A 25,582-nucleotide genomic window follows, 5' to 3' on the forward strand; every position below is an offset into this window, starting at 1 on the left:
TGCGGTATAAGGCAGAAGACCAGTAAACTTGCCCATATTAAAACTGAACTAGCACTTACCTATGTGGGCAGCCTTGGCAAATCTTCTGATCAGCAAAGGAACCTCCCAAGACTTTAGTTAGCATAGCTGGATGTCCTAAAGCTTTTAAAGCTTCATCTAAACTATCCACTAAAGAATTAAAAAATTCTAAGGCATCATGTTGTTCTCGCAGATTAACAGGTTCACCCCAAAGCCTAATAAATAAATAAAACATTCCAAAATTATTCATATTTTATTTGTCAAAATAACAACAAAAACCACAAATGGCATTAGAAATATAAATTAAGGCTTTATTCCTTGAACATAGGAAGTAAGAAAAAGCCAAAGTATGTTATATGCAGTGGCAAGAGTGGTATAAGTAAAGCTCAAAGTAAAAATGGTACTTTAATGACAAAGAATTACCATAAAATTCCTGGTGTGATTAACATGAAACAGAGACCTTAAGAATGATGGTTGCTTTGTGAAACATAGTATATACATGTATTCTGAATTCAAGTAAAGATACCATTAAAATGGAGAAGCGAAACTCACTCTTACATGGGTATTACAATAACTACTTTAGTAAAGTAGTAATTATAGTTTTACTTATTAAGTTTTGAGTGATAGTATAAAGATCACAACCATTTATTCCTTAAGGACAAGTCAAAAGAGAAAGGATTCCTCTGTTTTAGAGATCATGTATTTTCATCAATCTGAGTGGACTTTACAATCTAAGCTAAACAATACCAAAAAGCCAAATTACCAATTTTGGGTACAAAAAATGAAAACTGCTATTGCTAAACCCCAGGCCATGCTAGAAACTATCATTAATGTAATTTTCTACTCACAGAATAAAATTAACAGTGTAAGTGCACTTGTGCTGAGCATAAGATATAACAAAAATTTTAATTTGCTAAAAAGGCTCTTTTTTTTTCTGTGATGGACTTGCATAATTGAAAAAATTTATTGCCAACTAAAAAAATTTAATTTAATTTACTCTTTATAGAGCTTAGTTTTAACCAATGCAGAAAACTGTGTAACTGCTCCTGCATCGAAATACTGAACCATTCCATCAGCCCCCAAAATATGTCCTCATGCTAACCTTTTAATAGTCAAAACCTTCCTCTACCCTTAATTCCTAGTAACTGCGGATTTATTCTCCAGTGATATACTGAAGCCCCTTCTAGAATATCATATAAATAAAATTATATATACATTTTTTCCATGTAGCAAAGTAAGTCTTTTGTGTAGTTTCATATGTCAACAGCTCTTTTCTTACGGCTTACAGGCATTCAGTAAATAACGCATGCCTTATATGCCTGTTGGAAACCCTGATGTTGTAGTGATTAAGAGCTACGGCTGCTAAAGGGTCAGCAGTTTGAACCTGCCAGGTGCTCCTTGGAAACTCTATGGGGCATTCTACTCTGTTCCCTAGGGTCACTATGAGTTGGAATTGACTTGACGGCACTGGGTTTGGTTTTGGTTCTATGCCCGTTTGCCAGCTGCTGCCTTTCCACATATTCTCATAAGTACCGCTAAAACTGGCAGAGTGGCAGTTCTGAAAATACCTCACACAGTAGGAGGGAGCTGTTGGCAAACAGACATAGAAGTCACACATTATCTGCACCAAAAATTGGCAGTCAGCTGAGCGACACTTGGGTTCTTTCTAGTTTTTGACGATTACAAATAATGCTCTTAAAAAATTCACACGTGGAATTTTATGAAAACTTAAGTTTTTACATGGGCAAATGCCTAGGAACTGAATCACTCAGTTATATGTTAAGTGTATAATTTTGTACTAAGTTACTAGTTTCCCCAAAGGACTGTTAACTGGAAAGCTACATCTGGTATTTTTGAGGGTTCCAGATTCTCCAGGCCTAAAAATAATGAGTGATTTTAAAAGACTACTGACAATGACCATAACTTCCTATCTATTTATCTTCTTTGGTTAATTTATATGCATTTTCAAAATTTTACACACTGGAAATTTTTATATTGTTTTCTTAATACTGAGTTTGGAAATTCCTTAATATATTCTGGATACAGATGTGTGGTTTCCAAGTATTTGCTCCCAGTTTATGCCTTCCCTTAATATTTTTGGCAAAGAAAAGTTTTCAATTTTGATTTTCAATTTATCAATATTTTCTTTTATGCATCATGTTTTGGCATTATCTAAATAGTATTAGATAGCACCTACTGAAGGTCACAAACATTTTTCTACTGTATTCTTGTATTTATAGTTTCAGGTTTTACATTTAAGTCTGTGATTCACTTAAGGTTAACTTCTACATAAGATGTAAGATACAGGCTGAGGTATATTTTTTGGAGGAAGTGGCATATGCATGTTCATTTGTCCCAGATTGTTGAAAATACTCCATTTCCCACTGAATTGTTTCTGTACTTCAAAAATAGATACACCACATTCGTGTGTCAATTTCTACACTCTTCACTCTATGTATCTTTGGGCCTACTTTTTTTTTTTTGGTAATACAATGATGCCTTGATTACTGTAGCTTTTTAGTCAGTCTTCGTATCAACAATTCTGAGTCTAGCTCTGATATTTTTCTTTTCAAAATTGTTTTGCTATTCTTGTTTCTTGTCTTCCCATATAAATTTAAGAACCAATATGTTAAAATCCACAAAACATTTTGACTAAGATTGCAGTGAAAATACCAATTTGGGGAGAATTCTCATTTTCCTCTCTCTTTTTCCCCTTTATGTTATAGTTATCAAATGTATTTCATCTTACACATATTGGATGCCCCTCCAGTCAATGTTACAGATCTTACTTTCAACACTTATATAAATTTAAGGAAGGGGGAATAAAAACAGGCTACTGTATTTACACAGGTATTTCTGTTGTTCATCTTTCATTTTTAAATTTCAAGTTTCCCACTGGTATCAAATTTCCCTTCAGCCAGAACTACCTCTAGCATGTCTTTTAACTCAGATCTGCTTATGAAGAATTCCTTCACAACTTTCCCTTATCTGGCAATGTCTTTATTTCACCTTCACTAGTATGGATATTTAATTCTGGTTTGACAGTTCTAACAGCACTTCTAAAGGGGCTGTACTACAGTCTTCTGTCCTCCACAGTTTCTGATGAGAAATCTTTAATGCTTCAAATGATTACTTCCCTATTTGAGGTATATCAGTTTTCTCTTGCTGCTCTGAAGATTTTTTTTTTTAAACTTTAATTTATAACAGTTTGATTACATGTTTGGCATGGTTTACTTTCAGTTCATCCTGTTTGAGGTTTATTTAATCTGTAAATTTGTCACAAAATCTGGAAAGTTTGCAGGCCTCATTTCTTCAGGTATACTTTTGGCATCACTCTTTTTCTCCTTTTTGAAGGCGAACTTAAATGACAGAAATTTTAGGCTTTTCGGTATTATTCCAAAGATTCCTGAGGCTCTTTGCTCTGTGTTGTCTCTTTGCTGGAATACTAGTGAGGTTCTCCAACCCTCTGCTTCATATTATATTCTGGCCATTTTTAAAGTCTGAAGCCTATTAATCCTCTGAAAAATGTTGACAATCAACCCAACTAGGATCAGACTACAAGTTCTGCCTAATCTTCTGGAGCAACTGTTACACTGTCAATTTAGTTTTGCAAACCTGTGCTATGACATTTTGGTCTGCCCCTTTCATGTGTCTTGGTTTGAACTAGATTGAAATTTATATGCCAAAAAAACCCAAACCCACTGTTGTCGAGTTAACTCTGACTCATAGTGACCACAGAGTTTCCAAGGCTATAAATCTCTACAGAAGCAGACTGCTACATCTTTCTCTTGCACAGCCCCTTGTTTGTCGTTTTGAACCGTTGACCTTTTGCTTAGCAGTCGATCACTTTACCCACCATGCCACTAGAACATGAAACTGCTCAAAAACAAAACTAAGGGAAAACATCTTGAAAGCCAACCAGAAAAAAAATGACAGTTTCACTGACTACAAATTATTCAACTAAATAGCAAAAAGCTTGAATTTTTTTGTTTGTTTTGTTTAGGCTGACAAAAACTGTCCAATTCAACTTTTTTGGATGTAAAACTAATTTAAAAAAACTTACAACTAGGCTAACACTTGATAAAGCAAGAATCCAATGAATTTCTGTAACTGTTGTGGCATTTTAACTTATTCATTTACAATCTCCTACTCCCAAGCTTGGTGGTGACCACAAAAAAAGGGCAGACCAGTTAAGCAGCAATATGAATCTTATCTTAAACAAGTATGATCATGTGTCACATAAGGGCTTGTTGTGTCCACCCAGGAACGGTCCCAAGGTTAAACCCCATGGTCAGAAGCTTGTCAAAAGCATTTAAGAGAAAATACAGTAGCTAAAACCTTCTGGGGAAAAGTATAAAGGTCAATGCAAGCTATCAACGAATCAAAAACCCTGGGGAAAAGGATGCTGGAGAAAAAGAAAAATGGGGGAAATCCAGAGTCACCACATAGTAACAGTTGATATGTTCAGGTTTGATTAAAAAAAAAAAAAGTGAAGTACATAAAGAAAAATATGTCTCTTTCAGAAAAACAAGAAATTAATAACAACTTTTTCCAAAAAAGCAGACACTGGACATTAAACCAACTATTTTAAATAAGCTTAAAAAGGTAAAGGAAATCATTTACAGAGAAACCAGAAGAATTGTTTCTCACCAAATGATATCAGTAAGAGAGAAATTATGAAAAGGAAGCAAACACAAGGAGAAAGGCTGAAAATTAAAAGAATCAAAACACGAATGGGAGTGTCAAGAGAAGATGTGAGAAGGCAGAAAAGCAATCAGTGAACTTGAAGATATGTCAGTTGGTATTGTCCAGTCAGAGGAGTAGAAAGAAAAAAGAATGAAGAAGAATCAGAGTATGAAAGACCTTTGGGGAACCATTAGGATATCAACACATGCAAATGAGAATTTCAGGAGGAACTAAGAGAAAAGGCTAGAAAGAGTATTTGAAGAATTAATGATGGCAACCTACCCAAATTTGATGTAAGGCATGAATTTACAAATATAAGAAGCTGGATGAACACTAAGCTAAACTCAGAGATCCACAATGAATCACATAATAAAACTGTGGAAAGCTGAAGACAAGACAAAAATCTTCACAGCAGCAGAGAGAAATGCTGAACTATCCTTCAAAAATGAAGACATTAAGACATTTAAATTGGCACATTTCCAGATAAAAGTCAAAGGAGTCTGCTCTTCGTAAACTGTTCTACAAGAAATACTTCAGGCTGAAATGAAGACAACAGAAACTAGAACTCATTTGAACAAATACCACTGGTAAGGCAACTTACTGCTCTTCTTTATATAATTTAAAGACAAATGTGTAGACCAATAATTATAAATTTATGTTCACTGACATACAATAGAAAAAAATATAACCTGATAGTAACAACCTTATGTAAGGGGCAGGACACAGCTGAACAGAGGCAGAATTATCTATACACTACTCAAAAAAACAGGTATTAATTCAAACTAAATTGTTATATACTTAAAATGTTACTTGTAAACACCAGGGAAATCACTTAGAAAATAACTAATACGCATACAGAAAGCAAATGAAAAGAGAATCAAAACCTTACACACACATACAAAAAAAAAATCAAATAAACACAAAAGACAGTGGTTGAATATTATAAAAGCCATTAATGTTCACGTAAGAAACATTAAAATAAGAACAATGCCTATCCCTACCCTGTGAGGGAGGGAAAAAAAAAAAATCACAATGAAATAATTAAAGAATAAGGAAAATATAAGAAATACAGAAAAACGGCAAAATAAGATCTTCTTTATGAGTTATTATTTTAAAAGTAAATGAACAGTTCTTCCCCTCCCTATACAGAACACAGGTGTTGGTGCAAACCACTGCAAAATCTAAGCCAAAATGGGAAAGGAAAATACACATTTAGAACACTTTTGTCATTTGACACACAGATTAGGCAAGTCCTCCACTACTGGTCACTTCATCTACAAATGTGGTGGGACTGCCCAATGAATCATCAAGAAATTTCGGAAGGAATCAGTTGAGATGGCAAAGGGCTTCTTTAAGTATGCCTGGGCCTTGGATAAAAAACTGAAAGCTAAATGTCAGTGTGGTATCACCACTGATATCTCCCTGTGGAAATCTGAGAGCAGAAGTACTATGTGACCATCACTGATGTCCCAGGACACAGAGACTTTATAAAAAACACAATTATTGGAACATCACAGACCAACTGTGGCATCCTGATTGTTGCTGCTGGTGTTGGCGAATTTGAAACTGGTATCTCCAAAGATGGGCAGACTAGTGAGCATACCCTTCTGGCTTATATGCTAGGTGTGAAACAATGAATTGCTGGTGTTAACAAAATGTTAACACCATGCATAAAACGGGCTGTAGACTTTCTGGCTGGAATGGCAACAACATACTGGAGTCAAGTGCTAGGATACTGTGGTTCTAGGCATGGAAAGTCACCCGTAAGGATGGCAATACCAGTGGAAGCACGATGCTTGAAGCTCTGGATTGGTGGTACTGGCACCATCCCTATGGGCAGAGTGGAGACTGCTGTTCTCAAACCGGGTATGGTGGTCACCTTTGCTCCAGTCAACTTAAGTAAAGTCTGTTGAAACGTACCAATGTCAAGAACATCTCTATCAAAGATGTTCACGTGGCAATGTGGATGGTGGCAGCAGAAATCACCCACTGAGTGGCTGCTGCTATGCAGGTGCTGCCTTCACTGCTCAGGTGATCACCCTGACCCATCCAGGCAAAATCAGTGCTGGCTATGCACCTGAGCTGAACTGTCATATAGCTCACATTGCTTGCATGTCTGCTGAGCCACAGGAGAAGACTGATCGTCATTCTGCTAAGAAGCTGGAGAATGGCCCCAAATTCTTGAAGTCTGGCAATACTGCCATTGTTGATATGGTTCCTGACAAGCTGAAGTATGTTGACAGCTTCTCTGACCATCCTCCTCTGTGACATTTTGGTGTGGGCGCTATGGGACTGGCAGCTGCTGTGAGCGTCTCATCAAGGCAGTGAACAAAAAGGCTGCTGGAGCTGGTAAGGTCACCAGGTCTGCTTAGAAAGCTAAATGAAAATTACCCACAGCACCTGCCACCCCAGCCTTAAATCAGTAGTGGAAGAATGGTCTCAGAACTGTTTGTCTCAATTGGCTATAACAGTAAAAGACTGGCTAATAATAACAGTGCATCAAAACCTCAGAAAGAAAGGCATAATTTATGGACGATTTCTTTCTTTTTTATACAACACTTTTAATTAGTTTTTAAAATCAGTGATTTTTAAATGGAAACTAAAAAAACAAAAATCCTGTTGCCATCGATTCTGACTCATATCAACCCTATAAGGCAGAACAGCACTGCCCCATGGGGTTTCTAAGGAGTAGCCAGTGGATTCCAACTGCCAACAGTCCTGTGCCACCAGGGCTCCAAACAGAAACTACTTGACCAAAAATCTGTCACAAAATTTTGAGACCCATTAAAACAAAGTTTAAGGAAGAAAAGAAAAAAAGTAAATGAAGAGGTAGAACAAGATCATTTTAGCCAAACATACTAAGAAGCAGACAGGAGACTCAGTTAATAAACTCAAAAATGAAAATGGAGATACTACTACTGATCAGAAAGAAACAGAAGGATAATAATAAAACACTGTGAACAACTGTACACCAACAAAACAGATTACCTAGATGAAAAGGACAAATCCCTAGAAATACAATCAGCTTGATTCAAAATGAAATAAAGTGTCTAAACAAACCCATATCAAGCAAAGAGGCTGAATCAGTAAACAAAAGCCTCCCAACAAAGAAAAGCCCAGGACCAGATAGTCTCATGGATAAGGCCTACCAAAAATTTAAAAAAGAAATAGCACCAATTCATTCTCCTCAAACACTCCCCTCTTCAAAAACAAAACAAAACGGCAGAATAGAAAGGAATACTTCCTTAACATTTTATGAGCCAAGAGTAATCCTAGTACAAAAATTAGGCAAACAAGGACATCACGAGCATGAACGCTAAAGATCAGTATTTCTTATGAATACAGAAGCAAAGATACTCAACAAAAACTAGTAAACCAACACTAGCATGATTTTCAAGGGATTATACACTATGACCAAATTGCATTTACCCCAGGTACGAAAGGATAGTTCAACGTACATATCAATGAATGTTATACCAAATTAATAAACTGAACGAGGGGAAAAAAAACCAAAAACAAGATGTGAATCTCAGCTGATAGAGAAAGAAAACTGACACAATCCAATACCCTTTCATAATAAAACAGTCAATGAACTATGAATAAGACATTCATCAACATGATAATGGGCATTTATGAAAAAATCCATAGCTAATATTAGTAAATGACTGAAAGCTTTCCTTTTAAGATTAGGAATAAAACAAAAATACCTGTTTTCCTTGCTGCTGTTCAACATTACAGCCAGAGCAATTATGCCAGAAAAAGAAAATACAAGGCATGCAAACTGGGGAGAGAAAAATAAAACTGTCTCTCTTCACAGATGACATGATTATAATACTATATATTGAAAAACCTAAAGGACAGCAAAAACACTAGAGCTAACCAATTCAGCAAAGTCGCAAAACAGATCAAGGCACAGATCAGTTGCAATGTACTTCTATACACTAACAACGAACAATCTGAAAAAGAAATGAAAAAAATTATTCTATTTCAAGAGCATCAAAAGGATAAAGTAACTGTTGAACTGGGAAATGCTCTGTTATACATATATATTTAGAAAAATTAAGAGAAAAATAGAATTAAACATCTAGGAATACATTTAATCAAGGAGGTGTAAGACTCGCACACTGAAAATTACAAAACACTGCTGAAAAAAGTTAAAGGCATTAATAAACGGAAAGACATTTGTCTTCATGAATCAAGAAAATGAACATTGTTAGGATGGTGTTATGAATTGAATGGTGTCCCCAAAAATACATACAATCATAGTAAATCCTAACCCCTATACTTATGAATGTAATCCAATTTGGGACTAGAGCTTTCTTTGACATGTCAGTGAGACCACAGCAGTATATGTCAGTGAGACCACAGCAGTATAGGGTATGTCTTAACCCAATCACTTCTGAGAAATATAAACAACAGATTAGAAACAGAAGCAAGCAGAGATGAAGGAAGATAGACACCATACCACATGAAGCTCTCCAAGGACTGAAGTAGAGAAGCTAAAGAGAGACAACCATTGTCCCTCAGAGCCCAGAAAGAAAGCTTTCCCTAAGAGCCAATGCCCTGAATTCAGGCTTCTAGCTTGCAGTATTTAACAGTAGCACACACACAAAAAGGCAATATCTTAAAGAATCTATAAATTCAATGTGATTTCTGTCAAATTCTTATTTCACAGAACTGGAATAGGTGATCCTAAAATTCATACAGAATTGTAAGGTGATCTGAATAGCCAAATAATCTCAAAAAAGAGGAAAAAGACACAGACCTAATATAATACCTCCTAACTTTAAAACTTAATATAAAGCTACAATAATCCAAATAGTGTGATACTTGCATAAAAAAAGATATACAAATCAATGGTTTAAAATTGCAAGTCCAGAAATAAACCCACACACTTATGGCCAATTGATTTTGGCCAAGTTTGCCAAGTAAATTCAATGGAGGAAAGAATAATCTTGTCAGTAAGTGCGGCTGGTTCAACTAGGTCTTCGCATGTCCAAGAATGAAGCTGGATTCTTACAGCATTTATAAAAATTAACTCAAAACAGATCAAAGGCTAAATATAAGAGCTGTTGTTGCCTACCACGTAGTAAATTTTGGACTCAAAGTGACCCTGTGTGACAGAGCAGAACTACCCTGTAAGGTTTTCTAGGCTGTGATCTTTATGACAGCAAATCACCTGGTCCTTCTCCCAAGGAGCTCCTGGGTGGGTTCAAACCACCAGCCTTTCAGTTAGCAGTCAAGCTCTTTGCTGTTGTATTATCAGAGCTCCTCGTAAGAGTTAGTCCTATAAAACTCTTAGAGAAGCTCCACCATAATACATAGTGAATTGCTGGGATGAGCAAAACAAACTTATATTAAGGAGCAAAACTACACATACGTGTACCTGCACATATATATACATGCTCACGTGCACGCATACTTTTACTTGAAGGTCGTTAAAAAGAAAAACTTTGTTCATCAAAGAGTACTATCCAGAATGAGAAATGACAACTATCAGAATATATCTGTAAATCCTGTACCTGATAAAAATTTAAGATACAGGACACATAAAGAATTACTTCAACTAACAATAAAAGTACATACAACCCAGCTAAAACTGGGCAATGGAGAACAGACTGTCTCCAAAAGATATATATGAACATCCAATAAGCACATAAAAACACATTTAACATCAGTGGTTTTTAGGAAAATGCAAATTAAAACCACAATAAGTATTACTTCGAACCCACTAGAACGTCTATAATAAAAACAAAGAAACTCCCCCTGCTACCATAAAAACAGAAAATAATTAAAATTAGAGGATGTACATAAATTGGAACCCTATTACATTGTTGGTGGGAATGTAAAACTGTAAAAATATTGTGGAAAAATCTGGTAGCTCAGTGAAAGGTCTGACAGGATTATGTTCGACCCAGCAATTTCATTCCTGTGTACATACAAAAGAGCACTGAAATCAGGAGTTCAAACAACTACATGTACATGTGTGTTCACAGCAGTATTCTTAATCCCAAAAGCCCAAAGGTAGAAACTACCCAAATGTCCATTACCTTATGAATGGATAAACAAACTGTGGTATGTATCACACAATGAAATATTATTCAGCCATAAAAAGGAATGAAGTTCTGGTACATGTTACAACATAAAAACAGTATGCAATAGTATACATTCATAAATGCACACTTATCTACATGCTTATGTGTATGGGTATAATTTCACTATTTAAAGGTATATATGATGTATACATAACCTATAGAACTATAGTCACGCATACATAATTGAGTAAATGAACTACTGAAAACAGCCTTGAGGCAGAGATGAAAAGCTAAAAAACATACATGGAGAGGAGAGTAAGGAATATGCTAGGTGATCTAAGTGCAAGAGTAAAGACATATAGCTGGAAGGAAGGCTTGTATATGCATACCACTTTGATGACTTAAACTGAGAGGTTAGCTAGGGAAATACAGAAATTTACATTGAGAGAGATAATGGGGGTCACTATACTACAGAGTAGTGGCTTTTCAAAGAAATCTAAGTGATATTCCCCTGTATAAAAGGGGAGCTTCTCTGAAGCAGAGAAAGTGTCCCAGAAAGTCAGATGATCCCATTTGCTTCCCGAATTAACAATAATTGAGAAGAAATATTGTGGAAATCCTGTGAAGGTCAATAGACTTTTCTAAAAACTATAAAAGGAACGATTCACTTTGACTACGATGTTTTAATACTGTGTATACCACATAATAGACCTTGACAGAACTAGTGGAATAAATAAAGAGAAATAAGATCATGATATAATATATTTTTGAAAATCTAATAAAAAACTCAGTTTTATCAGTCACTTTTAGGGGCTACAAGAGAAGTGAACCATTACTTTATAAACTCACAAAAATTAAGAAAAATAGCAATTATCCTGGATTTGTTATAGATTTGTATATTTGGTAACTAGATAGTTGATGAGATCAAATTTCTCTTTAAATAAGAGATCTAATCTAGCAAATAAGAAGAAATGATAAGATTAGAACATTCCCATTTATAAACCTAATAATACATTTATATAATGATAAGGATTCTTAATGTCACAAAAAGAAAAAAGCACACATTTTGTATTTCCTCATGGGAAACATTACCATGTATGAAGCAGTCTTGCCAACTCAAAGGTTGGGGGGGGTGGAATAGAATATGTAAAATTAAGATCAAACCTGTTGATCAACAGTAGCCAAATTATATATAGTACATGGACCAACTCTAGCCAACTACACATGCTCAGCTTGTGGGCTAAGAAGGTTTTTATATCTTTAAGTGGTTAAAAAATAAAAATAATAGTATTTTATGATAATGAAAATTAAATAAAATCCAAATTTTATGTTCATGAAAAAAGTTTTACTGGCACAGCAATACCCATTTATTTATATACTGTCTATGGCTGCTTTCTTGCCAGGACAGCAGAGCTGTTGTTGATAGTTGCCATCATTGAGTCAGTTCCAACTCATACTGACTCACAGTCTCACCATCTTTTGCTTCTAAGGAGCATTTTGGTTATACTTCTTCCACGACAGACCTGTTCCTTCATCTGGGAGCGCATGGTATATTCAATATTCTTTGCTAACACAATTCAGAGCTGTCAATTCTTCTTCAGTCTTCTTTATGCATTGCCCAGCTTTCAAATGCATATGAGGCAACTGAAAATACCATGGCCTGGGTGAGGCACACCTTAGTCTTCAGGGTGACACCTTTGATCTTCAACACTTTGAAGAGGTCCTCTGCAGCAGATTTACCCAGTGCAATGTGTCTTTTGATTTCTTGACTGCTGCTTCCATGGCTGTTGATTGTGGATCCAAGTAACGTGAAATCCTTGACAACTTCAATGTTTTCTCCATTTATCCTGATGTTACTCATTGGTCCAGTTGTGAGGATTTTTATTTTATGTCGAGGAGTAATCCATACTGAATGCTGTAGTCTTTGATCTTCATCAGTTAAGTGCTACAAGTCCTCTTCACTTTCAGCAAGCAAGGTTGTGTCATCTGCATAACACAGGTTGTTAATGAGTTCTTCCTCCAATTCTGATGCCCTGTTCTTCTTCACATAGTCCAGCTTTTCGGATTATTTGTTCAGCATACAGATTAAATAGGTATGGTGAAAGAATACAACCCTGACGTACACCTTTCCTGACTTTCAACCAATCAGTATCCCCTTGTTCTGTCTGAACAACTGCCTCTTGATCTATGTAAAGGTTCCTCATGCGCACAATTAAGTCTTCTGGAATTTCCACTCTTTGCAGTGTTATCCATAGTTTGTTATGATCCACACCGTCGAATGCCTTTCCATAGTCAATAAAACACAGGTAAACATCCTTCTGGTATTTGCTGCTTTCAGCCAGGATCCATCTCACATCAGCTGTGGTATCCATGGTTCTATGTCCTCTTCTGAATCTGGCCTGAATTTCTGGCAGTTCCCCGTTGATATGCTGCTGCAGTTGCTTTTGAATGACCTTCAGCAAAATTTTGCTTGCATGTGATATTAATGATATTGTTCTATAATTTCCACATTCAGTTGGATCACCTTTCTTGGGAATAGGCATAAATATGGATCTCTTCCAGTCAGTTGGCCAGGAAGCTGTCTTCCATATTTCTTGGCATAGACGAGTGAGCACCTCCAGCGCTGCATCTGTTTGTTGAAACATCTCAATTGATATTCCATCATTTCCTGTAGCCTTGTTTTTCGCCAATGCCTTCAGAGCAGCTTGGACTTCTTCCTTCAGTACCATTGGTTCCTGATCATATGCCACCTCTTGAAATGGCTGATAATATTATTACTGATATTGTTCTATAATTTCTGCATGTTATTGGCTCACTGTTCTTGGGAATAGGCATAAATATGGATCTTGTGCAGTTGGCTGGACAGGTAGCTATCTTCCAAAATTCTTGGCATAGATGAGTGAGCGCTTCCAGCGCTGCTTCCATTTGCTGTAACAGCTCAACTGGTATTTCATCAATTCCCAGAGCCTTGTTGTGAAAAACATTATTGTCAGTATAGCTTGTACTTCTTCCTTCAATACCATCAGTTCCGGATCATATGCTTCCTCCTGAAATGGCTGAACACTGACCAATTCTTTTTGGTACAGCGACTCTGCGTATTCCTCTGCCTTCTTTTGAGGCTTCCTGTGTTGTTCAGTATTTTCCCTGCAGCACCCTTCAGTATTGCTTTTTTGCTGAGTTGAATACTTGTGATTAATGGACTATAAACCTAAAAAATTTACTACCTGGCCCTTTACAGAAAAAGTTTGCTGATCCATGCTCTAGATTTAACTTCTCATTAAAAGAAATCTGGGCTGCAGGCGTAAAATCACTTTACTAAAAACAGCTATTTGTGAGTACTATGTGGGGTCTTAGAAGCTTCCAAGTGCCCAACTAGAATGGTGTTCACTCATCCAGAGCAAAAGAGGCAGAAGAAATCCAAAGACTCAAAGAAGAAACTAGCCTGCAGGAGTAGTCTACACAAACCACAACCTCAGCTACCCCAACACCAGAAGACCTAGATGGTGCCTGGCTCTGGCTACTGACCATATTAATCAGGACCACAATAAATGCGTCCTGACAGAATGGGTGAAAATGTGGAACAGAACTTCAAATTCTTAAAATCAAAACCAAAGGAACAGACAAAAGACCTACTGGACTGGTTCAGACTGGAGACATGACAAGACTACTACTGTCCTGAGATACTCTTCAAACCTTGAACCAAAACTATCCCAAGGTCCACTTGTAGCTAAATAATAAACTGGCTCAGAAAATAATGATTATCACGCATAAGTGCTGTGTTTCTTTGAAAAATCACCTATATGAGAACCAACAGTCAATAATCACTTTAAAACAAAGATAAGAACGTAAGGTACGGGGAAACTAGATTAATAGAAATGGCACTACCAAACAAAAATAACGAGAATGATTATGCATTGCAAAGAATGTAACTGATGTCAAGGAACAACCTGCGTAGAGATTGTTTAATGGGAGCCTAATCTGCTATGTAAACCTTCACTGAAAACACAATTTTATTTTTTTAAAATATGTTGGAGAGTGATAAAAATTTTAGCTCAGATGGGCATTCCCAATCTATGACTGCAGCATATCCTTTGGGCATCTGAACCCTATGCTATGAACCTCCTAGACCAAGTAAATCTTCGGCACCAGTGGAAGCAGTGGCTGCAATGGTAAGTGGATCTAGACAGTGGCTGCAGAGTATAAAGCCTGAATCCAAGGTGAGAGAAGCGACCTGTGTGGGGCAGGTGACATCACTGAGTTTCCTGCGTGAAAGTTTCCTGATGAGTGAGAATGAACACTGGTTTTTAGGAAGGTTAAGTGGGTACTCTCTGAGATGTAAGAAGATGTCTTTTTAGACACTGAGGCCTCAAGCTGGCCCTTCTCCTGAACCTTGCCCTTTGCATAATTTTTGTTTCGGTGTATCTCCTTTCTAATATCCTTCTCTTCTATTAAAGTTGTTAACTCAGTTATGTTACTACCATGAATTCTCTGTGATTGTTCAAATGAACCCAATAAAGAATCAGAGTGGTGTGAATGGCTTGTGTCAGAAATGATGAAGTTGGAGACTAGGTATATCTGATCTCCATAGAAATCAGCTTTGTGTTGATTCTCATCCTCAGAATTATTATTACTAGGGGGCAGAGAAAGACAGATCACCAAGTGTAGAACAATTACACAATATTGGATATTATGGCCTAGCCCAGTAGACACAGAACATTAACCATCACCATCCATCCCTTGTTACCTGACATCTGCACACATCTCCTTACACTGCTTACATCCTTAAACCATGCATCTCCTTAAACCATACATAATCCCCAAATAGAGACAACTGATGAGGTCATACTGGTGCCTAACAGGCTACAACTAACATTCATACAACCAAATATGCATTAGCCCTCTATATATCTTATATTCTAAAAAGGAGGGACAAAAAAAAAAAAAAAAACTATTTTAGCAACCCTACAGGACAGAGTACAGTTGCCCCGTAGGGTTTCCAAGGAGCACCTAGAACTTGACTACTACACCACCAGGGCTTCCACACACGCACACAGGCACAGACACACACACACCCCTACCTCTTCAGGATCTGGATCATTAGTAGTCATATTGTAACTGGGTTGATCTAGTTCTCCATTGACTAATCACACAGCATGGCAGTACTAAGAGACAACCTTAGGAATCTCCTGTATTCTAGACATACTCTTCTTTACTGCCATTATTCAATATCTATCCAATTTCCCCTTGGTAAGTAGGATCAATCACATGAGCCATGATGATGATTCCCTTCTTTGCCTATTGATTCAGAGGCATAAGGAGCCCAAAGCGGCCAGGTGGCATTCTTAACTTCCAGTTCAGTAAGTCAGTGTTGCCAGGTGGGAGTGTTCCTCCCTTTGGAACTAAGACCTCTACGCCCTCAGAACTCAGGTTCTCGGGAAACAAATATTTTATGAGTGGATCACAAGGGTTAATAGTGGGTGGTGCCAATCCCATCTCTACCACTTGATTCTCTGACCTGTGAATTCTGGCTATGGGAGAAGTACCACCGTTAAGGACTGAACTGTGTCCTCCGCAAAATTTGTGTTGGCTAGGTGATGATCCTCAGTATCGCATGGCTGTCCACCACTGTGTGATCTCATGTGATTATCTTATGTGTTGTAAATCCTAATCTCTATGATGTAAATTAGGCAGGATAATACATGACTATGTTAATGAGACAGAGCTCAATCTCTATAGGATTAGGTTATATCTTGAGTCACTCTCTTTTGAAACATAGAAGAGAGAAGTGAGGAGAGAGGAAAGGGACCTCAAGTCACCAAGAAAGCAATGGTAAGAGCAGAGTACCTTGTGCTGCGAAGCTCCCCTAACAGTGGAAGATTGATGACAAGGATCTTCCCCCTGAACTGACAGGAAGAGAAAGCCTTTCCCTGGAGCTAGCACACTGAATTTAGACATCTAGCCTCCTACACCATGAGAAAATAAATTTCTGTTTCTTAAAGCCATCCACTTATGGTATTTCACCCTAGGGACAGCGACACTATGACTAAATGGCCAAAGCCACAAGTCCTTTAAAAGTCAGACTATTCTGAATACTGCTTTGGAAACCATGCCTACATTGTCTTTGTCGATTAAGAGTCACTATTTAGCCCCTACCATCATGGAGTCCAATCAGTCCCACTGTACTTTAAGTGTCTTAATTCCATTAGGGCAGTTGCCAACATCAAAAATAGCAACCACAGCAGTGTTCAAGATTGCTGGGGCTTCCACCACAAATTTCCTCCTCATCATTGTGGTAAAAGGTATAACCTTTGGGCACTCTGTGGGTGGGTCCATAGGTTCAACCTGATAAATCAAGTCTAACACGTTCAAATTCCTGAAGGTTTTGGTATCTTCTTCTACGGTATACCGAAGCAGGCCTGACAGTTCAACTTGATTAAGTATAACTACTGCTTAATCCATGCTTCAGTGAGCCAACCAAACCATGAGACCCTTTTCTAACCTCTTGAGCTGGAACACTGATGAAGGATCTGTATTTAGTGGGTCCACATCAATAAACTCAAGACTGATCCAGCTTTATGCTCCTTGTACTATTATGCTACACCTTAACAGGCATTCTCACACATATTCCCCAGGTTTTTGTTTGTATGTATCAACAATCTTATCAAACAGGGATGGAAGAGATAATGGTTTTCCTGGGGTGGTGGCACAGCAGATAAAGATGGAGTAATCTCTTTAGATGCAAGGGTAATGCCACTGCGCAGAAGTGATCCAGGAGAATTTAGGGGTCCTGTGTCCCCAAGTTCTTGATTATCTGCTTATATTGCCCCATTTCAAGTTTCAGGGCCCCATTTCTTCCCAATCAATGTCCTCACTTTAACTTCAAATACCATTCGAGGCTGGGAATTCAATTGGTGTCATAATTCAATGGGACCAGCCAACTAGCTTCCTTATACCTCTCACTCTGACAAAATGTTAGAAAAAATATGCAATATGCAATCACCCACAGACTTGTCTGTCACAGATATTTGATCCACTGATGGTGATATTTTGCTTACTATATCTTTACACAAATAATGTTCACCTTTTATGTTTGTCAACCGTGCCTTATACCCACATAGTATTTTAGTAAGCAGCAACACATAAAAAAAAAAAAAAAAAAAGCCATAACTGTGGAAGCTGGCAAATCCTAGAAATGGCAGGTCAGAAGGCTGGCTGCTAGCTCAATTCCCAAGAGTTGGAGGTCAGATGATGGTGTGCCAGATGCAGGATCTAGAGCAAGAGCCAGCTTTTGCAGGGCATCCATACAAACTGGATGTATGTCATACCCTCAAAGAAGCCCCCTTTACTTCAGAAACTTTAGTATGACAGTGAACGGTGTTAATGTTAGATTCAAGATATACCCCACACTACTATCCGCCTCATTAACACAGAGGTTTAGGATTTACATTACGTACAAGGGAGGATAATCGCACAATACCATGAAATGGAGGACAATTAAACAATACTGGGAATCACAGCCTAGCCAAGCTGATGCATAAGATTACCAACCACAGGTACTTTGTTTAAATATTAAATAATTTTATCTTCTCATATGTATTTTAGAACTTTAGTGCACTGGGGTGTTTATAAAACTTTCATTATCATCCACCTGTAATTACCTGAAGTGTTTCCAAAATCCTCGGGGCACATAATATTGTAATTGGGAAGCAGCTAAATGACCAAAGATGACCTGGAGGTGTCTTAGAATACCAACATTGTACTCTTTCCTATCTTCTGTTTTACTTAATGCTGGTTTGTCTTCAAACTGATGAGGATATCCAAATACATCATCTCGAGGATCAACATTACTCTAGATATAAAAAGACACCATTGAGACAAACAACAAAAAGTTAGTGACTGACTCATAAACCTTTCTTTTACATTCCCATTTCCAAAGCATTTAACTCTCAATTTATAATATTTTTGCTTATTCCTGCCATTACGCAAATGAGTTATCATAAAAGAATAACCACGACATTCATTAGAGGTAGTATATAGTGTTTAGTTGAATACACTGATAAAGCCAGGTTGAACTGCAGAGAAATTAGGGCTTTGCACTTAAAAGCTAAGTAACTTTGGGGGAAATAAATCACTTAACCTTTCTAAACATCAGTGTATTTTTAAGGTAATAATGCATCCAATGATTTATATGAAGGACTTGGAATTATTAGCATTCAATAGATATAGCTAGTAAGAGTAATTACAGCAGCAAGAGAATAGACAAACACCCTCAAGATTATAACCATATAGCAGCTATCAGGTAGAATTTAGTTATTTTACAATAAATGAAATACCTTTTTATAAGCTTTGGTCTGTGTCTAAGGCTTAAGATAAAAAATGCCTAATTCCTACCCTTGAAAAGCTCACGGTCTAGGAAAATGATCTGCTAAATAGATAACCATAGTGCAGTAGAGTGCAGAGAAAACATATAGCACAGGGTGGCAGACTACAAAGATAAAATGCTTAATTTGTAATTGTATTATATTTTGTCTGCCTCATTTATTTCTTGCCAACACGATTTGTTGTTCTTAGTTGCTGTGAACTTGATTCCAACCCACGGTGAACCATGTGGGCAGAGCAGAACTAATCCACAGGGTTCCTGAGGCTGTGATCTTTCAGAAGCAGATTGTCAGGACTGTCTTCTGGGGTATCTTTACGGGGACTCAAACCACCAACCTCTTGGCTAGCAGCCAAGTGTTTAACTGTGCCACCAATGGACTCCAATTTGTGTTTAAGTCAACATCCTGGAAATAGGAGGGTCTAAGAACTAGGATTTGAATTCCAGTTTTTCTTTGAACAATGGTTCTTAACCAGGTATTGGTTTAAGTACCCCATACAGAGATCCTAAAAAAAAAGTAGGCATGCCCAGGCCCTAATGCCAGGATTGAGAGAATTGAAGTAGGTGAATATTTCAGAATCTCTGTAAGTGATGACTTAGTACATAAAATCAAAACTAGTTCAGGCTACTAAATAACGTGGGGGAAAAAAAATCATACTTGAATATTCTCTAACTTCTCTAGTTCCTATTAATACAAATGTATTAAAAGGTAAAAGCAAAAGAGAAACACTGTTTGGGTAGAAATATGACCACAATTTAGATCTTTCATAGTCATATATTTAAAAGTCACATCATAATTACATCTGGCTTATGTGCCAGTAAAAGGTAACTTTTTTATTGCTCTATTTCTGCACTGAATACTTTTGGCAGGCAACTTGATTTATCTGTTATTTGTTAACAACACACTGCAGCATTAGTTAAAAGTATGGGAAAAATTGTTTCTTTAGCACAACCATAATCTGAAGAGAATATAAAAGTAACCTAAGAATAAGTGGATTATGAAAACTGACATAAATGACTAAAGAAAAATGTAATTTAACTATTAAAAATTGAAGATTTTTAACATTCTACAAACAGTAAATTATAATTACCCTGACACAGCTACTGCTTCCAAGAGAAATAGAAAAACTAGTAAAAATGATCAGTTGAAGTTGAAAACCTGATGATGAGGACTATATTATACCCAGAAGTAGTGCTGCACATCTCATCATCAAATGCAGTTTTAAAAATTTCTAAGGAACTACAATGTTCTTATAGAAAACAATAACATTTGGTATTAGAATCTTAAAACTGGGAGGGAGGGGTCAAAAATATACCTCACTGTCCTGCTTCTCATCCCCGAAGATATCATCATCTATATCACCACCTGCGCCTTCAATTGAAAGAATACTGTTCCTGATGGAAGGAATCATGTATAGTTGCTGGATCACAGAATTCATGTAACAAGTGGCACCAGCATTTTTCAGTCCTACAAATCCTTTTGGTGGGCGAGGTCCAACAGGTGGCAGATACTCCCACTCAGTAAGTGCTTCACAAGCTGAGAGAAGAAAAATGATTTTTATAGCACGAAAATAATGATTCCGACCAGTGGAGGCTCCATAAAACTGACAAGTTAATATTAGCAACAATTCCTCACTACTACCACCACGCTGAAGTAGTGCTGTATATTTTCATTTAAATGTGTACCACTATACACATCCTTACCCCAGAACCCGAGTCCATATTTTTACTGATGTTTCTTTGACAGTCTTCTTGAAAGAGTCATATAAAATAGTACAATGTTAAACTTCGATGTTTTAAACACTGTTTCAGGAGCCCTGGTGGTACAGATTCACCTAGTGGCTCCATAGGCTAAAGACCTGGTGATCTGGTCCTATGAAGATTACAGCCTAGCAAACCCTATGGGGCAATTCTACTGTCATACAGAGTTGCTATGAGCTGAAAGTGACATGACAGGACCTAACAACGATCAGTTTTAGTTTTATTTAATCATTGTAAGCTTCTTTAAGAAAAAATACCATTGTTTACTTTCTACAAATTCATGGTGGCATGAACTTTACATAAATAAAATAAAAATACCATAGCTTTCTGAACTTTATATATAAGATCACTTAGGTTCAAGTCATGGTTTTGGCTCTTAAAAACGCTAACACTCAAGCAGACATCTGTTTCCTTTCTTATAAAGTAGTTGTAAAATAACATTTACTTTGCCTATAACCACAGTGTTATTTTAAGGACTTAAGGAGATAACAAATTTAAAAGTTGTTTAACACTGTTCATCCCCTCTACACCTAGTATAAAACCAAAACATCCCAGTCATCAATCAGTACTTGTAAAATTGGCTAAATAAATCAAAAGTTTATTAAACTGACTGCTACGTAGGCAATAATTAGTAAACGTTTATGTACTCCTAGATACATGAAGTGAAAAATAAGACAGAGTAAAGAACCCTATATAGTATATTCCCACCTCTGTTGTTTTGTTTTTTTAAAGAAGAACTAATAGGGCAGAGCCTCAGGCAGCTTTGCATCAGAATCCTGTTTCCTTTGCTTGGCTTCCTCCCCCACAGCTTTGAAATTATATGTAAACCCCACTGTATAGTTAAGAATGTTCCTGAGGGAACTTGTATGAACTCCCTACTTGTAAACCTCTTAAAAGTAATTTTTCCACTTGCCCTTGGGGACCAGTATTGGCAGCTTCAGCTCTGACTGACTCCTTTCCCTGTGAAACGAAATAAAGCTGCTCTTCTGCCTTCTCGGCTCGGTTTCTTGTTTACTGGCCAATACAAGTCATGCTGAGTAAGAGCCTAGGGTAATGCCCATGTAATACACTCCCACTTGTGTTTAAATAAAATAAACAAAGACGTGTATGTATCTATGGCATGTACAGAGACTATCTGAGAAGACAGACGTGAAGTACCAATAGGAAAAGGGACCAAGAACAAGGGATAGGCAGGAAGCTATTTTTTAGTTAATGCCCTCTTTTATATTTAAAAAAATCAAAAAAATCAAACAAATACATAGGTGAAATAAAAACAGTTAAAAAATGAATCTTATCTCTGAACAGATTCCACACAACAAGGAACTGAGGGTCTGCCTTTGTAGGCAGTAACTTTAAGCAGAAACTCCTAAACTATGATTTGGAATTTCCATATACTCTGTAAAAGAGCATAACAAAAATAATTTAAAAGTTCTTTAAGATAGTGATATTGTAATCAACTATGTATTATTGCTAACAGGCATGTGTTAGTTTTTCCTTAAACTAAATAGACTTAGTGCTCTTATTTTCTATTTTATTTACCTCCCCAATTTTCTGAGTTTATGCTCCTTATTTTCAAGATCCAAAGACAACTATCGACTTTGTAAGTTTAGCATTCGTAGCATATAAAAGATGAACTCAAATATTACCTTCTCACAATGTGATCTTCAAAAACATGTATTTCATAGTACACAGATTAAAACATGAAGTAATCTCTAAACGAAGGCTATAAGGGCTTTCAAATGTGTATTTTTAGCTGTAAGTTTAAAATTTTTAGACATCAGATTTGGCTTCTCATTATTGTTAAGATTGGATTTTATTTCAGAAATGATGAAATAAAACTTTTTTTGCTAAATTACCTGGACTCACACTCAGGAAAACTTTTAAAATAAATGTTAAAAGTTTTTCTACATTAATACTGTTTATAATTGTCTAATTACACATTTGATTGCTAAAACCATTAAAGCTTGTTGCAAAAAGCCCAAACATGAGCCATGTTTCCTAGAAAACAGAATTTTAAACATTACAAACATTATCAACCAACAAAAACAGCTTTACAATTTAAAATACTTACTTGTTATTGCAGTGCCTATATAATACATTTCAGTCAAACAGTCTACTATTTGTTTGAGATTCCATACACAGCCAACAGCTAAAGCTACAAGTAGTTCAAAACCAGCATTAATGGTAGCTGGTGAACTACAGACTGGAATAGCCTGCTCAACTGGTAGTTCTCCATTTCTCATATATTGCAGGTAAACTTTGGATGCAGGAAAGATGAAATCATCAATTAATTCCTAAAAAGTTGAAAAATGATTACGTATTATAAACAATAAAATATATTTAAGAAAGAAATGTCTCTGGGAGGAAATAATTTTAAAACTATTTGTCAGAATTTAAGATCTTATTAGACCCCAATATTGTGGTGTGTGTTTTCTAATATTAAAATTCTGCTTCAAATTATTTACTTTAATTAATAAAAATACTAAAAATGTTGGATGTAAAACTTTTGTTCTAAATAAATCTCTTTATAAAATGTGAACTTAAATAACATTAAAATGCATTAAATTAAAACGGTACTTTTTCTTGGAAGTACAAGACGTGATAACAATCATCAAATACTTCAACAGTCTTGTGCAAGACGGTTTTACTTATTTTAAAGTCTGATCAAGTGAAAATTCAGATTTACTCATCAGCAAAATGAAATACAGCTTATTCCCGTTCTAAAAAAAATTATCTGAGTTTTAATTTATGAACAGTGACTTTAAACAATCTCTTGAAGATTTATTTAAATATTTAAAATTAACCTGTCAGAAACGGTAAAGAAAAAAGATAAAGGGACATCTCAAAGACATGGTATTATAGATTAGTCAAATGTATTTACTATCAAAAAAAGATTATGCCACCCACTTCAGGACCAAAAAAACTGAACTTACTTTAATGAGATTAGCACCTCCTTTTTCACAACCAATATGATACTTTTTCTCAGACGTTTGAAAAGCTAGTAACTCTCTCGTTACCCCAAGGTGTCCTTCCAAAATGGGCTCTTCAACATCTGTTTCACCTGTTTTTTTAACATCATCCTGCCAAAATAAAAATATCACATGCCTAACTTAGTAGAGAGAGATAGGAAAGGAGAGAGAAGTAAAAAACAGTAGAGAAAGTGAGATCTCAGATACAATTACTTCAGTCATTCAGGCAGTTTCTTATTTTGTCTTCAACACTCTCCAGGACAGTAACTAAAATGTTAATTTTGCCTCAGAGGGCATTAGACAGTGTCTGGGGAACTTCTGGTTGTCACAGCTGTGGGGAATACTAATGGTATTTAGAGGGCAAAAAGGGAGGATGTTGTAAAATATGTTACACTGCACAAGAAAACCTGTTACAACAAAGGATTATCTGGTGCAAATGCCAAGAGTAAGAAATCTTGCTCTAGAGGTAGGCTTTATAAAAACTTTAAGAAAGGCTAATCTCAAGGTCAAAAGCTACACATTTCTGAAATAATTTCTCAGAATTCTGCATAAGTAAAAAGTATTAGGTGGTTAAATGTAAATGAGAATCTATCAGATTGTATTTGATGAAAATTTTTAAAAATCTTCTTTGAAAAGGATAATTTGCAAAAAAGGACAAAAATATCAAAATGGAAAAAAATGAACATCAGTATTCCATGTCACAATCTATAACTTAATCCACCAATGCAAAGTACGTACTTTGTTCCTTTTAATTATTCTCTAGGGCTTTCTGTTTAACTTAAATGCTTAAAACTAAAAACCCTCTTCTAATAAGATGAGCAATTTGTTAACACCAACATGAAAAACTAAACATTAACTGAAACTTACCCTAATCCTCTTGAGCCAATCGATTTCATTGTTGAGAAGAACTTCAGCATTAGGTACATTAATATTGCTATTATAAGCATAATTAAGAAGATGCTGTAAAAGCGTGAAGTAGTCACCTGAATGTTTACCTCTCTCTCTTGCTGTGGTCTGAAACATTCAATCAAAACAATATGAATTCACAAATGCACACTTAGAATCCATACAATTAAACAACAACATCCAGAGAGACAGGAAATAAACTCACAATACTTTATAATAGGCTCTTTGATATCTATTTTTCCAGGAAAGCAGTATATATTTTAACTTATAAAAAGCAAATAAAAAATCAGTGTACAAATAGTAAATTACCAATATTTTATTTAAACATGGCTGATCTAACCTTAACAAAAGCTAAAACTGTAAATTCCTAAATGCTCGTTTTAAGAATAAACCATACTGATAACTTTAAAATGTCTCACCTCCAAAATGGTGAAGAGCAGAGTAATGAAGAAAAGCAGCGGCCTGTGTCCCATGCAACATCTGGTGCACATTAAAAAAAACTGCTCCTGTGCCAAATGACGAACAGTTCTGAAATAAAAACATTTTAGATTTAATGTATTACTTTCTTAAGAACAACAAAATTATTCTCATTCTGGCCTATCTTTAACAGAATAAACTGATTAGTAGTAAAAATACACTGTAGCCCCCATATGTACTGAGCCAACAAGACATAATAGATGAACATAAGCTATTTTAAGAATTTCTAAGTTAAAGTTTATTATCTGCCTTCTCAGAACCTTTAATATACATGGTGAATCAGGCATGGGTGGGAAGGGATTATGTCAAAGGCACAGGCATATGAATAAAATGTAAGCCTATAGTTTTTGCAG

At 36.2% G+C, this 25,582-nt stretch overlaps 1 protein-coding gene across 1 annotated transcript in view; it reads right to left on the reverse strand.

The window, feature by feature from the left end:
- The window catches only part of LOC135229096 (probable ubiquitin carboxyl-terminal hydrolase FAF-X), a 174,634-nt gene that overhangs the window by 20,100 nt on the left and 128,952 nt on the right, over positions 1 to 25,582 (reverse strand). Inside the window, exons 28-34 of the mRNA XM_064278896.1 lie at positions 25,172 to 25,280; positions 24,714 to 24,860; positions 23,811 to 23,957; positions 22,949 to 23,171; positions 20,433 to 20,653; positions 18,398 to 18,588; positions 60 to 233 (exon numbers count right to left, since the gene is read on the reverse strand). Coding sequence (XP_064134966.1) covers positions 60 to 233; positions 18,398 to 18,588; positions 20,433 to 20,653; positions 22,949 to 23,171; positions 23,811 to 23,957; positions 24,714 to 24,860; positions 25,172 to 25,280 — 1,212 coding nt within the window. The remainder of the gene's footprint in view (positions 1 to 59; positions 234 to 18,397; positions 18,589 to 20,432; positions 20,654 to 22,948; positions 23,172 to 23,810; positions 23,958 to 24,713; positions 24,861 to 25,171; positions 25,281 to 25,582) is intronic.

Source organism: Loxodonta africana, chromosome Y, assembly GCF_030014295.1.
Source record: "Loxodonta africana isolate mLoxAfr1 chromosome Y, mLoxAfr1.hap2, whole genome shotgun sequence".
Taxonomy (NCBI): domain Eukaryota; kingdom Metazoa; phylum Chordata; class Mammalia; order Proboscidea; family Elephantidae; genus Loxodonta; species Loxodonta africana.